Source organism: Balaenoptera acutorostrata, chromosome 14, assembly GCF_949987535.1.
Source record: "Balaenoptera acutorostrata chromosome 14, mBalAcu1.1, whole genome shotgun sequence".
Lineage (NCBI taxonomy): Eukaryota > Metazoa > Chordata > Mammalia > Artiodactyla > Balaenopteridae > Balaenoptera > Balaenoptera acutorostrata.
Genome location: NC_080077.1, coordinates 43,725,990 through 43,741,800, shown reverse-complemented (window position 1 = coordinate 43,741,800; position 15,811 = coordinate 43,725,990). Strand labels below are relative to the sequence as shown.

The 15,811-nt window shown below is 37.9% G+C and overlaps 1 protein-coding gene across 1 annotated transcript in view; it reads left to right on the top strand.

The window, feature by feature from the left end:
• The window catches only part of SLC35F1 (solute carrier family 35 member F1), a 404,087-nt gene that overhangs the window by 228,658 nt on the left and 159,618 nt on the right, over positions 1 to 15,811 (top strand). Inside the window, exon 2 of the mRNA XM_057528260.1 lies at positions 14,623 to 14,798. Coding sequence (XP_057384243.1) covers positions 14,623 to 14,798 — 176 coding nt within the window. The remainder of the gene's footprint in view (positions 1 to 14,622; positions 14,799 to 15,811) is intronic.

Sequence of the window (15,811 nt, the reverse complement as noted above, 5' to 3'; positions counted from 1 at the left end):
TAAAGTAAATCCTAGTCTCTTTTTAGCCACTCTTTCTGAAGTTAATGTAATATCCGTCTCACCCAAGGAAGAAATGATCTAAGGTCAATCTGACCTCTTATTCACTCTTAGGGAATATATCAGCAACTGAGTCATTAAACAAAGCCCATTCTGCCTGTCTTACTCATAGAACTTCATTAGGTTTATCTAAAATGTGCTTGAAAAATAATCTAATTTATCTTGCTCCAAGTAATTTAATTAGAATTCAATTAAATTCAGCAGAATGCATACATCATTTTAGATGTTGCACCTTGATTCATTTTATTTGCTATTTTTACTTTAAAGATGTAGTGAAGTTATTTAGCCCTGCAGTAGTCTATCTAAAGTAATCCATTTCATATATAAACTAACTAGTCCTTGGGAGCACTAAGGGAGACAAAATGTGTTCATCACTATGCATGTCACACACAACTCATATGAATTTAATCTCTTTGGCAGACTGTGTGCTGGGGAGACAAGTACTTCAGGTATCAGTTCACTTACACTTCCAAAACCGAGACCTTTTTAGCCCCTCCCTTGTTTTCCATCTGACACACACACACGTAAATAGATCAATAAGGGAAAAGAAATGATATTCAGACTCTATTCAAATCACCTTCACAGTCATTATTAAAACTTTAAGGTGTCAATACAAAAGCACAAGCAACAAAAGCAAAAATAAACAAGTGGGACTACATCACACTAAAAAGCTTTTGCAAAGCAAAGGAAACAGTCAACAAAATGAAAAGGCAATCTACAGAACAGGAGAAAATATTTGCAAATCGTATATCTAATAAAGGGGGTTAATATCCAAAATATCGATATATAAGGAACTCATACAACTCAGCAGTAAAAAAAAAAACAAACCCCAATTTTAAAAAAATGAGCAAAGGACCTGAATAGACAGTTTTTCAAAGAAGACAAATGGTCAAGAGGCATATGAAAAGGTGCTCAACATTATTAATCGTGGAGGAAATGCAAATCCAAGCACAGTGAGATATCACCTCACACCTGTTTGGATGTCTATTACTGAAAAGATAAGAGATCACAAGTGTTGGCAAGGATGTAGAGAAAAGGGAACCCTTGTACACTGTTGATAGGAATGTAACTTGGTACCTTCATTGTGGAAAACAATATGACAATATGGAGGTTCCTTAAGAAATTAAAAATAGAACTCCCATATGACTCAGTAATCCCACTTTTGGGTATATATCCAAAGGAAATGAAATTAGTATCTCAAAGATATATCTGCACTCCCATGTTCATTGCAGCATTATTCACAATAGCCACACTTTATATATATATATATATATATATAATATATATATATATAATGGAATATTGTTGAGCCATAGAAAAAGAAGGAAATCTTGCCATTTGTGACAACACAGATGAACGTGGAGGACATTACGCTAAGTGAAAAAAGCCAGACAGAGAAAGACAGACACTGTACGACTTCACTGATATGTGAAATTTTAAAAAGCTGAAGTCATAAAACCAGAGAGTAGAATAGTGGTTGCCAGGCACTGGAGGGTGGGGGGAATGGGGAGATGTTGGTCAAAGGGTAGAAACTCTCAGTTATAAGACGCATAAGGTCTGGGGATCTAATGCACAGCATAGTGATTATAGTTAATACTGTACTTATACTTGAAACTTGCTAAGAGAGTAGATCTTAAGTGTTCTTATTACACACACAAAAAGGGTAACTGTGGGATGGTGGATATGTTTAATTAACTTGATAGTGGTAATCATTTCACAGTGTATACATAGGTTAAATCATCAAGTTATACACCTTTAAAAAATCACATCGTAGAATCAAAGTATATACAATTTTTATTTGTCAATCATACCTCAATAAAACTGGGGGGAAAAGCAAAAACAAAAACAAAACGTTAGATTTTCAGGAGAACCAATGATGGCGTTTGAAACTCTCTTCTTTAGGGATGCTGTGGTTCAAAATACTAAAGTGTCGGGAAAGTGTTTTTCTGTTGAGTAGACATGCCATACTGGGATACAATTGGTCTTACTAACACAATGTTAAAGGGCCTGGGCCCACGTGGGTCCTATATAAGCAACACTGGAAGAACGCCGACTTAACTCATTTTCCAGGAAGAGAGCCATAGTGCTGTATGTTGGGTTTTTGGGGGCCGGGATAATATAGCAGAAATCCTCCAAGGCTATAAGCTTCTGTAATTTAAAAACAAAGGGGGATAACAAGTGTCTTTTTCCTATATTTCCTCGATCCCAAATTGCTTATAGGTGAGGCATTCTCAAGCAGACGGTGAGCCCTCTGCCCTCTTGGTTTACCAGTGTGCCGGAGCTGTGGTAATGCCTCAGCACTGCTCCCAGCCACCAGGCTGCATCACTGCAGCTGTTTCATCTAAGGATAGGTGGTTTCAAGAAGTGAGGCTGGAGGAGAGGTGGGGAGATAGGAAATAATACGCCTTTAGCAAAAAAAAAAAAAAAAAAAAAATCTGTTAGAATTAAAATTAGAGTGTTTGTTTTTAGCTCTTGAAGCTTTACTTAATTTCCCTGTTAGTGGAACTTTAAAAAATTGAATGAGGCCATTCCCTATTTTTTTTTTTAATTTTAAAGACAAAACCTTAACATCAAAATCTTAACATTGTCTTCTATCATATTTTGCCACATACTCATTGGATGACCTTTGTGCCTTGGACAATTTGGAAATATTGCTGCAGCCTTTACTAAGTGACACAGGTGAGCTAGGTGAAATGTGTCAAAGATCTGAAACTGCTTGGATATCCCCAAATCTTGAAAAGGAAGGAAAGGTGGTTTGTAAATGGTTTCTGTTGGAGACAGTAAGTGACTGCTTTCCCCAGCAGTCTCTGTTGTAAAAGGGCCAACCAGACTGAAGCCATGTTGAAGGTTAGGAAGGCACCTCGCCTTGTCCCTTCCCACCCTGGGGACTGGATTTCACCAAAACCAGTGTCTCAGAGCACAGCTGGTACCTTCAACAGCATTTCACAATGAGCTCAAGGAGGAGAACGTGAGTGTGCAATTTATGTTTACATAAGTGACCCTTCATTTTTCTTTTCTTCCTTGTTCTTAAAGAACACAACTTGAGGGCCTGAGGCTGGTTTTCAGTCATAACCTCGGCAGCTACTTTACTTATAAGAATAGGCTAATCTCTTTTATATAAAACATGAATTTAATGAGAAGGCTCATTTTCAGAATAAAAATCGCTATGGCACTATTGGTTTGTAATCTTCCTGATATTTTTTTTTGGCCTGCTGTGTTTACCATAATGCTTAGTCTTAGCACCTTTTAAAAAGTTGGAACATTGTGTACCTTGTGAACCAACCTGAGTTGTCTTTGAACAAATTCATCAATTTAATATTGTTATTTTTTTCTTTTTCCACCAGCCCCCACTCCTGCCTCAAGTCTTAAAAATTTAAAAATCTTCCTTTGATTGCCTGGCCTCAGGAGGTCCTCCTGCTACCCCTCACCCCCAATTCTGTCCTCTTCCATCTTAAAGGCAGCTGAGAACCTTTTGGTATTTCCCATTTAAGGACATCCCTTCCTTCTGATCTTCTAATTGCCTTTTCCTCTTTTAACCCTGAAGCAGGAGTGGCAATAATAGATTTTTTTTTATTAGAATCATCCCTACAATAGAAATTTCAACAGGTCAAATCTCTTAAATATATAACATTTAATTATAGTAAATAGCCAATGTTCACTCTTCCAGAAGACCTTTTCCTCTAGAATAAATTTTGTCTAGCCCATGTTGCAAAAATTGGATTTTGATGTAATTTTGAGTTATTTTTCAAGGTAGTGTGTCAGAAGTACTGAGATAAAATTACTCCTTTACTCTCAGATCCTTGTGATGGGGCAATTGGAGTCATCTCTTGATGCAAAGAATGAGGTGGAAAATGTCAGTTAGTCTCCACTCAGAGAATCTTCTTATGACTTGAAAGCAAAAGCCAGATATATTTGTCTTCTAAAATGAGGCATGGCTTCCCTATTTATTTATCCTGAGTTCCCTGTTAAGTTCTTCCAAGTAAAAGGCATAATTGATGATCTCAGTTGATTATACATTTTTCAAGCAGGTTTTAATTGTGTGTGGAGAAGTTCAGCACTTAGTGGAATCTAATTTTCCCAATTTGCTCTCCTTCAAATACCCTACACTTCATGCATACAAATTTGGTAAATATGTGATAAAATAATGGAATTTGACATGGGTCTTTATTTTTAAAGAAAGTGAGTCACCAGTCCACTTGTACTTTCTTTGTTTTTATTTATTCAATAGATTTTAAAGTTAAATGTTTGCCATTTGGCCTTAGGGTTCACTAACATAATTCAAAATGCAAAGTTAAAAACATTTTGTAATGAAAAATGTCAAAGTCATTTAAAAATTCATCAAGAAAGAAGACAGCAACACAGCTGGCCTAAAATGTAGTCATCTCTTTCCTAATCTCCAAGAAGATATTAGCAAGTGTGAGAATTCAAGTCAGAAATTCCTATTTAAAACTAAGATCTGTTAGTTTCATAATAGTCATGTCAGGTAACACTCTTTAAAAATTCCTCATTTGCTTTTTTTTTTTTTGCTTTCCTTCTCCAACTTATGACGAGCAGGAATCCTTTAAACTTTCCATATTTAGGAATAAATTAATTAGTCAGAACTTGAGGAAATAAATCTGGGATGCATGTTAGCAATATTTTCTCAATGTATCAATGCAATCATATAGATATATTTAAGTAATCAATAAGGGTGTTTGGTACTTATGAAGTGTGCTAAAATGTAATAAGAGCTATTATTCTGAGTATTTATCATGAACCAGATACTATAGCAGGAAGTTTATATCAACTGTCTCATTTAGTCCTCATGACAGCCCTGAGAGATATGTATTTTTATCCCTATTTTATAGATGAAGAAAATAGCTGAGTCTCAGCTAGTTAGTGGCAGAGTCAAGATCCAAATCCAGATCTATCCATTTCAAAACATATTCTTATTTTATGACACCATGGTGGTTCTCTGGAGGAAGATGACAAAAGTTTTAACCTTACAAGCTAAGAATTAAAAATATATCTTTAAATCAGTTGTCTCCAAAGTGAGAGTACACATCTCAGGGGAAAATACAAGTTGATCCCCTGGGATCCAGGAAGAAAATATTATCATTAGTTTATATGTGGGGAAAAAAAGGAAAATAATTAAGCTTGACTAATTTTTAACATATAAATTGACCCTGGTGCGATTTCTTAATTTGTAGATCAGATGGTTGCAACTTTATTTTTTAACTGCTGTGTAATTTTTTCTTTTCTTTATCTTTTTTCCTTACCTGTTTTATTCCTACCTCCCTTCTTTCTCTTTCTTTCTTTTTGGTAACAGCTTTATTGAGATATTATGTAATTCACATACCATACAAATCATCTATTTAAAGTGTAAAATTCAATGTTTTTTAGAATATTAGTATTTAGTATACAGATATGTGCAACTAACACTACAGTCATTTTAGAACATTTCATCACCTCAAAAAGAAACCCCCTACCCTTTAATTATCACCTCCTGATCTCCCCATCCCCCTAGCCCTCAGCAACAAGCTATCTACCTTCTGTCTCTGTAGATTTGCCAGTTCTGGACATGTCATATAAATGGAATCATGTAAACTGTGGTATTTTGTCACTGGTTTCTTTGGATGATTGACTCCTTTAAGGTGTATGAGGTTCTTTGACAGACGAGTGGCTGTCCTGCTGTCAGAGGGGGTTCATAGTAGCCAGTTTATGTGAGTGTCTGGTTAAAGGATTTAGCAATTGTATCATCTCAGTAACTAAGCTTCGCAAAGAGGATTGTTTCCTTAAAAATGATGCCTACACAAAAGCTGAGAGTCAGAGGTAATACCACAATGTACCATAAATAAATAACCAAAAAAAGTGCTCAGTTGAAACTTCTCTTATTCTTAATCTGACCTTTCTCCATCAGCCATGTGCCAAAGTAAAACAAACACAGTGAAATCTAATCACATGTAACAAAAATATTAGCTACAATTTGTAATTGTCAATAAGACAATTTATAAGACAAAATATGTATTTGCTTCTACTTTCATTAAGGGTGGACTTTGCTCTAAGTATACAGTGTGCCTTAAGATATTACCTGACATATTGTTAGCAAGCAGTTAAAAAACTAAGCAACCATAACATAAAAATAACTTCTGCAATTTGTGGGGGGAGGGAAGGGAGTTATGTTCAATGTCATACAACCCATCACTTTTTTAAAAATTCCATTAAATATAATAATCATTGTTTAGCCTCAATTGGTATTTCTTATTTATTAATAAATGATCAAAATCCTTATATCAATACTAGAGAAATTCCTCTTCTTATCACTGTAAAGACAGCTATATTACACAAGAAAAACAAGATGGCAGCATTCTGCAAATAATATTGAAAGATGCATAAAAATCTATGCTGAAGATTTGAAGAAGCTAGTGTTAAAAGCCTGCAGCTTTGCAATGCTGAGATGAAAGTACAGATGTATCTAGCATGCCTCCGTTAGAGGTGGATTTACCATGAAGCTAATGGAGTTTCAGGATGCCAGACTTGCACAGAGACATCTGGTTCTTCGATCTGGCTCCTTATTGAAACTTTTCCCCCATAATACAAGCAGGATTTGGATCTGACTAATGGAATGAGCAGAGAAATTTGGGAATGTTATGGCAGAAGCTTACTTCGTTTCCCTTGCTCAGAAATTCCAAAGAACAATTCTTACTGAATTAAAACACTACCCTACACTTTAGGGTCATCTGCTTCTTACCTCTCTTCACCCATCTCTGCTATTATTATGATTCTCACTGGCCAGCCCAGTGATTCTGCGTGTCAGTCTCTGCTTCTGAGACAGCACAGCATTCTTTTTTCCTGGAATGATATGCCACCTTCAAAATACCAAGTTAACTCTCTTCCATTATTTAAAACAAGCAAAACTGACTCAAAACTCTGCTCTCCATGAAACCTTTCCATATTTGCTTTGCCCAATTTTTAAAAAAAATTTATTGGAGTATAGTTGATTTACAGTGTTGTGTTAGTTTCTGCTGTACAGCAAAGCAAATCCATTATACATATACATATATCCACTCTCTTTTAAGATTCTGTTCCCATATTGGTCATTACAGAGTATTGAGTAGAGTTCCCTGTGCTATACAGTAGGTCCTTATTAGTTATCTGTTTTACATAGTAGTGTGTATATGTCAGATTGGGACTGACATACGCTCTGCCTAATTTTAAAGACTGAAATTATCTCTGATAACTTCTAGCAATTTTATATAGACATACTGGAGTACATGGGTATTTTTATGTTCTCTATGCAGGTAAAGTAGCTTCACTTATTTAAGTTCTGTGCCCCTCCACGCTTCTTGGAGGCAGGGACCAAGCATCCCTTCCTCATAACCTGTACCCAGCAGGCCTTGGCAAATGCTACTGACTGATCTCTTTCTCTGCAGTTAATCCCCAAACCTGCAGAGTGTGTGCATAATAAACGAGTAAACATTGCTGCTAACTCAGCTACCAATGAGCTTAATCAAATACACAGAAGAAATAGACTTTAAGATCGAAGATACCAATTTCAAGAGTTAATGATTACACATCAGCGTCTTCTAAAAGTAAGTCAGAATTGCAGAGTAGAAGGAAATGTAGAGCTCATTATCTTTGCTTGAGTTCCCCAGAAAGCAGAGCCTTAAGTGCCGCTACTTTATTTAGGACTGCAATCCCAGGGAGCAGGAGTGAGGAAGGGAAGGAGGGAGAGACAGTTCTGGGGCACTGAGTACCCAACAGAGCACCCTGTAAGGCAGGACCATCTTCAGAGAACCTGCAGAAGTGACTGCTTCTCGGGACAGTCTGCCAGGGGGAGGGCCAGGGGGAGAGGAAGAAGAAGAATCTATCTGTCTGCTTTAGTTTTCTATTGCTCAAGTGCAATAATTCCCCGGCACCTCCCAGTTGCTGACGAGTGGGCACCCAATAGGTTCCCACAAGGTCCGGCCTTCAGCATCAACCTGGAATCTCCAGGGTAGAAGGCACAAGGCACACGGAATGGGCATGAGGCCCGGGGCCACTGGGCTGTGCCCACACAGTTTTGGTTGCAGTCTATTCCCAGTCTGTCATGGCAGCCACCACTGGCGCTAGGATACCTTGGAGATAGTGAGACCAAGAAGATTTGAAGGGGAGCATAAGTATCTTAGACACTCAGCAATTAAAATATCCTTACTTTACACGAAGGAATCCAAGCCCAAAGTTGGAGATGCGCAGGATCGTGGAGCTTAATCAAGGGAACTCAAGAGCCAGGGGCTTCTAACTCCCTATTTGGTGCTTTTCACTATTCTGTCCCACTTCTCTAGACAAACAACATCTAGTATACATGCACATCTGTGACTCATCCTCTCACACTAGAGTTTCAAATGTCTCCTACACTTACTACCTCATGGACTCAGTGGAATATTGTTTACGAGGGCTTCCTTGTGGCTTACTTGGTTCCCTCTAAAAAAACAAAAACAAAAGAAACTGATACCACAGAACCAGAGAACAGATTAAATTCCATGAATACAGAATCTGAGGCAAAGAAACTCCAATGAATGTTAAACCTCTGGAGATGTTTATTTGCTTCTTGCCTAATAATCTCCTTACATAGAAGTCTAATTAATACTTAAATGGAATAAAGCCTTTCAGCAAAGATCTTCAAGAAGCCAATATCCTAACTTCTGAAAACAGCAATCTTGTCAGAGAACATAGTAGAACACATTCTTCCCATGTTCAAGTGGTATTGTGTTTAGTCAAGGCAGTATACGTGTTATTTATGTACGTTCATCTGAATTCATATGCTGATTCAGATGTGACATGATTTGCCTGAGAATAGTTAACAGAATGAAGATGTCTCTGCAGAAAGTTTGATGTGCTGTCCTTCAAGATGATGATGGAATTGTTTCACTCTCATATCAAAGAATTACAAAGCAATATGATTATGTAACTCTATGCTGAAATTTTTCATACCTCTTTAAAAGAATGTATTCTTATAACTAAGGGAAGAAAATGAGATTCAACTTATGTTTTACATTAAATCTTATTATTTTCAATATCTACTTTGTAAAACACAAGTTTATTTACAAGATTCTAACGTCTGTTTCTTTAACAGAGCAGAGCGCTTGTGGTAATGGTTTATGTCGGTCTTTATGAATACAAGCTCTATTATAACAGGTATTCAGCTTCCAGCAGCACTTTTTCCTGAGACTCATACATTTTTCATTGTCTAGTCATTCTGAATTTAAAGTAGATAGGATGTCCTTTTAAACGCATAAACAAAGATGAAAATGTGGATCATAGTCTCTTCTCCATTTCTGCTGCTAAAATTATAGGAACTCTGTATCCTATGTTAGAATGCATCTGGTGTGCTATTCTATAAACTACATGAATAGCCAACAGCTCCCAGTATAAAATTCCACCCGGCACCGTATTTAGCATCATTTTTGCAAGATAGCACCTTACCAGGCTTGTTCAGAAATGCACCAGAAAAGAGTTTTATTAATCTCAGTGTCTAACTGGCAGAAGGAATACAGTGAAAATGAGATGTTTTTTGTCTTTCAGAGCTAGTAGTTTTTCAAGATAAGATAAGCTGCCATCTTTCAAATCTTCCGATCTTTTTCATTTGTAGATATTTTTTCACTTGTAAATTTGTTCATTCATTCATTCTGTATTTATTGAGCATCTATTTCCTTCCCATTCAGGAGTCCTCAAGGCACCAGGAATATAGAAATGACTAGAATACATTCCCTTCTTTTCAGGAACTCATGAGTCATACAGTATGGTGAGCACAAGTAGAGATAGGAACATACAGAGGAGGACACTTAACTCAGCCTTAGCGAGCAAGGCGCGGCCAAGGGGAGGCTTCCTGGAGAAGATGGTACCTTAAGTTCATGAAGAATTAAGTGAAGGGACCACAGATCTACTATAGTGGTTAGTGTGGGAAAAAATTGTTAGGAGGGATAAGGTGACAGTAAATGAACTGAAAAGATCCTTAGGCAGAGACAGTGGTAGGAAGACATTCTGAGACACAGATTACCAAAAGGCTTTGCTCTCTGCTAAAAAAGAACAAAGGAGAATCTGATGAGGGGAAGATGGTGGGGCAGTGGAGAGGAGTGGGAGGTGGAATCAGCCGAGTGTCAACATCTAGGTTTATTTATATTTTTATTTATTTTGCTTTGGTGATTCTAGTAACTTAGCTCAGATATGCAGACTTGCAACAGCTCCAGTACTAGCTCCCTTCACTTGGGAAAGGACTGGTGAACTAATCTGATAAAAGATCCCTTCCATTCCTTCCTGTTTTACAAGTCATGTTTATTAGCATGATGGATAAAACCATAATGTGCGTTTTGTATCAAATCATACCAGCAGCAGCTGAATGACACGGCCACTAATTAAAAGCAGAAATTGGATACAGCAGATATGCTGTTTTGTTTGGATGAAGAAGCAAGAATAAGCTTGTGTTGACCTCTGTTGAAAGGCACACATTACAGATGTCTTGGTGGAAGAGTTTTCATCAGTCAGTTGGGACGACTTGTTTTGTCTTCACCTTCCCCAGAATATTTCTGGAAACCAGCCACTTAGGTTTAGCACTGTGTTCTGTGCCCTCTGTGAGGGAAAAGAGTATTTTTTTGGCAGCATAATGATGGTGTAGCATAGTAATTAGGAAGTTGGGATTTGGAATCATATGACTTGGTTTCTATCCAGATCTTCTTCCTGCTGGCTCTGTGACCTTGGGCTGGCTGCTTAACCTCTCTAAGCATCAGTTTACTTATCTATCAAATGGAACCATAACAATATCTGCCTTGTAAAGTTATTATGAGGGTTAAATAAGACAGAATGTATAAATCTAAGCCTAGGACTCGGCACATAGTAAGAACTTATTAAATATGAATTATTATTGATATTTCGTCTTAACTGGGTCCATTCTGTAGTAAGTTACTTGGGAACTAAGCTCCAAAATCTTGGTTTGGTAGTTCCCCAGTGACAAACACTATGTCTTATTCATCTTTGCATACATAGTGCCTGGCATGTAAAGGCTGTTTTATAGTATTCAACATATTGGCACATATACATCAGAAGTACTAAAAATTTTTTTCTCTTATGTAAGCACTCTGTCATTTTTTGTGGCTTGATTTTGTTCAGGATATTGCCAAGGTTTCAAATACCACGGTTGTAACTTAAGCAGTTGTAGGAATTACCACGTCCTAGCAGTAGTCGTCGACCTTCTTTTCCCAAGGAGACACGCTCCATACACAGCATTCTCCAGCGGACATACTCAGCACCAGGACCCACTCTCTGGTATATGAGCTGTAACTCTCCCCACTTCTCTTTCACTTAAGGATGTAAGTTATTATGCAATTAAGAGTGACCCAATGAGAGGATAATCATGAATCCACTCTAAATTATTTTTAATCATTTTAAACATTATTATTTTAGCTATTTTTGTTATTTTTATGTTATGTAGTGACTAGATCAAACTTCTTCAAAGGATTCTTTGAATTCTTTAAAATTCTTCAAAGTCAGCACCTTTATTTCTCACCACTTCTGTCCAATTAGTCACCACTGACTATCCCTTCTGTGGAATTCTCTGTTCCCTTTGTTTCCATGATACCAAGTGTTGCTCTGGTACTCTCCACACAGCCAAAAGTGGTCTTTCAAAGGCTGGCAGTGACTACAAATCATCTTTTGTCAGTCCTCATTCTTCATGCCCTCTAAGCAACATTCAATATTACAACTGTTCCCTCCACGAAAGTCTCTGTTCCCTTGGTTTCCTTGACATAAAGAACTATCTTGGTTCTTTGACTTCTGACTCCAATGATGTGCCTCTTCTTTCTTCCCTAACCCCAATCTGGGGATTCTCCAAAGACTTCCTAGGCCTTCTTATTTTCTTTCCTCTTCTTCCTTCCATGTTGTTAGCATCCGTTTCCAGTACTTTAGCCACCACTCATATGTAAAACTTCCGCATATTTTTCTCCTGGTTGACCTCCCTATCCAACTCTGATCCCATGATTCTAATACTGCTGGATCATTTGGAAGTTCATTTGGCAGCTCAAATTCAATACACTAAAAATGTTTTGTTATCTTTACACTAAAACCAACTCCTTATCATGGTTTTTGTTAGTGGATATCACACTTCTCTTAGGTTGGCTTAAAAACCTTTGAGTTAAATCTGGTACTTCTCTTTACTTCTGCTTTTCTTTCTTCTTTTTTTTTAAATCAGCCTTTCATTTCAACAAAACTCTTCAGTGTTGCCTAGGTCTACCTCTGCACTGTCTTGAAGCTCTCCATTTTCTACTTCCTCTGAATGGTATTGCCCAGCTGTAAATATAGTGAAGAGCATTACACCAATATCACAGTAAAAACGATAATTATAGTACAATGATATAGAAGTAAAGGAGATACATCCCAGGGAAGAGAGGGCAGAGGAGACTTTTTAAAGGGGGTAACATAACGTGTGAGCCAAATCTTGAAAGATGAATAAGAGTCAGACTGACACGTCAGGATGAACATTCTGGAAATAATAACGTGAAAAGGAATGCCAACAAAGAAGACCATGACTCATTGTTGAAGTGCAAGTAGCTCTGTAGGTCTGGAGCTCTGGCTTCATGGGGGAATAAAGTGGGGAAGTAGGAGGCAGAGCTTTGCGGTAGTAGGAGTGGAGGGAGGGTATTGAGAGCCTTGTTTCAGTATCTGCTGCTGCATAACAAACCACCCCAAACTTCATGCCCTAAAACAACACAACCATTGATTATTTCTCACAGTTCTCCAACTGGGCAGCAATCACTGGGGATGGTTCATCTCTGCTCCACATGACTCAGGTTGGCACTGCTCCACTGGGGCCAGAGGATCCACAATCCTCACTCACATGTCTGGTACTTCAGCTGAGGTGGCAGTGGTTGGCTGGGTCTCTCTTCTTCTTTTCACACAGCCTCTCAATATTCAGTAGTCTAACTCTGGTTCTTTACATGGAAGCTGTATCCTAAGAGGGCAGAAAATGGAAGCCGCAGGTCTTCTTAAGGTTTAGAACCAGAAGTCACATGACGTCTCTCCCCCTACCTTCTATTGGTCAAAGCAAGTCACAAAGGAAAAGGAAAATAGACCCCACCTCCCTTTGAGAGGAGCAGCATGAATGTAGAGGGATGTGAGGAAATGTTGGCAGACATCTTTGTAGATGGTGTAACATAGGCCTTATAGATCACTGCATTCTGTAGGGTACCATCTATAGGGTATCATCTATAGGGTAGGATTTTAAGCAACAGACTGACATTTTAAACTTATATGTTTAAAAATATTGCTTTGACTCCTTTGACACCTTTACGAAGATTGAATTGAAGGGTCGGGGCCAGTACCTGGAAACAGAGCAATCTACCCATCTACCAACGCAGCCTCTGCCAATATGTTACAGGCTAACCTCTGCAGAGTCTTTTTCATAGGTCCACATGCATTGCCACAATTTTTCCTCCTCATGGAAGCAAATGGAATGAGTGATGGATGCCTTTTTTAAAAAGAAGGATACCACCAAGGTATCCACCCAGAACCCTGCCCAGGGGCCCAGTGCCCCTTCCAGAAAGATGGATTCACATCTGCCATGGGGGAGGGAATATGCAATGCTGCAGATGCTCTGCCTAATGCTTTTCTGTTTAGAAATACTACTCTTTGCTTATTTTATGTTGCTTTTTCTTTAAATAAATAAACCAGGGAAGTCAGATGATACTCCTGGGGAGAGCAGAAGTCTGCTTTGCAGAAGCCAGGGGCTTGTCCTGTGTCAGAGCGTACAGGTGGATGTAACCATAAAGCCCACATGAGCGTTTTATTTCTATGCAAAGTGAACCGTTTGACTCTTCTTGCCTGTAATCTCCACTACAGTGGTCTGTAGGGTCAGTGCCTATAAAAAAAAAACCATAGAAAATATTCACAGAATTTGAAATATCTTATTGTACCACCTCAGTCACTAAATTTCCTTCATGAATGAGAGTTTTAATGTGTCAGCAACTGTGACTTGAGCAGAGGAGAGCAGAGACTAGTTCTTATTAGTGCTTGTTAGAACAAACTGTTCAATATCTGGGAATGGAGAGGAGATAGTCCTTTTAGATTATCAGGGGTTTGTATAGCCCCTTTACCTAAGTGTTCCTAGAGCCAAGATTTCGGTCTATGAAGAAAAAAGTCTCCGTTTTTTGGTACAAGAACCTGAGGACAAGGTTGGAATATGGTCCTGCTTCGTCAGTGTTCAGGTTCTGTCTCAGGTTTCTGAACACTTGTTCATGCCATGGTGGCATGATGTTAATTTCCCCCCAGAGCTCCAGGGCTCAGTAGGTAGAAGCCAGGATCACTTGGAGAGATTTGGTCTCAAATCTCAGCTTTGCCACTTCCTAGTTATGCGACTGTAAGGAAATTCCTTAACCCCTCTAAACTTTGGTTTCTTCCTCTGCAAAACCCCAGTAAGGTAGCATTGCTATGATGGATTAAAAGAAATACTGTTTATTGCACTTAGCCTAGTGAATGGCACAAGTGCTCAGTAAATTTTAAGTGATTGTTCTAATGGACTTTCTGCTGATCTTTGCTATGTTTCTCTTTATTTCTCAGGGAGATGTTAATCTCTGTGGCTCTAGGCCAGGTGTTATCCCTCCTTATTTGTGGAATTAGCTTGACCAGCAAGTACCTGTCAGAAGATTTCCATGCCAATACACCAGTCTTCCAGAGTTTCCTCAATTACATCCTTCTCTTCTTGGTCTATACCACCACACTAGCTGTCAGACAAGGTAAGCATGCAAAATCCCAAGAATATAGCTTCATTTCTCTTTTAGCAACATCTACAAGAGTGATGAGCGATGACCAGATTAACTTTTTTCACTTACAGCATCGTAAGACAATTCAACACCCCAAATCTCACTTTTCTATTTTGCAGTGATACAGCAAACAAAATGAGTGAGTAAATCACAAAGAAGCATAAATTGTGTGAATTCAGCAGGAAGTAGGAAATGCATGTATAGGCAGAAATGTACAATTGCTCATATTTGAATTCCTGTTAGCATTCCTTGTACCCCTCAGTGAATCTAAATAGACTACTTCCCTGGAACCTGGAACAGGCCTGATGAAGCTGTCTTAATAAATGCTAACCCTTAGAAATCCAAGGGGATTACAGACAAATATATGTTCTTGGGAAAGTGTCACGAGAAAGATAAAAATAGTAAACACAAACAACTCTAGTAATAACAAAGGGGAAAAGAAAGCTACCACAAATGGCCATGTGAGATGTTCTGTCTAAACTTAAAAGAGCCAAAACAATGAAACAAGTGCTCCAAGAGTCAGTGCAAGAAAAACTTATTAAAGGGCAATTGCAATCCTTGGGGTATATCTCTGGAGGATATACTTCAGAGACTTATGATTATACCTATGGCCCAGAAATAGCCAATAATAATCCCCCAGTAGCAGCTGTTGACTGTAAAATATACACTGAAAAGTAGACATTAATAAGTTTGAAGACAATTATATACCATAATAATGAATAAAGATATGTGTATAGCCATATACATCAATCCTAAGAGTCATACTCTTTAGAAACTTTGCTAATAATCGTATATCAGCATTGAATTTTTACATTTCCTTATTTGGATTGTCCTTCAGAGTAATATTGCTTAATTAAAATGATTTAACCAGGACTAGATTTCATCTTAGAGGGAGAGTAAAAATGAACAAGTTAGGACTGAATTCTAGTTTAACCTGGGATTTGTTTAAAGTATTGGAAAAGCTAATTTCATTTACTTCTCAAATA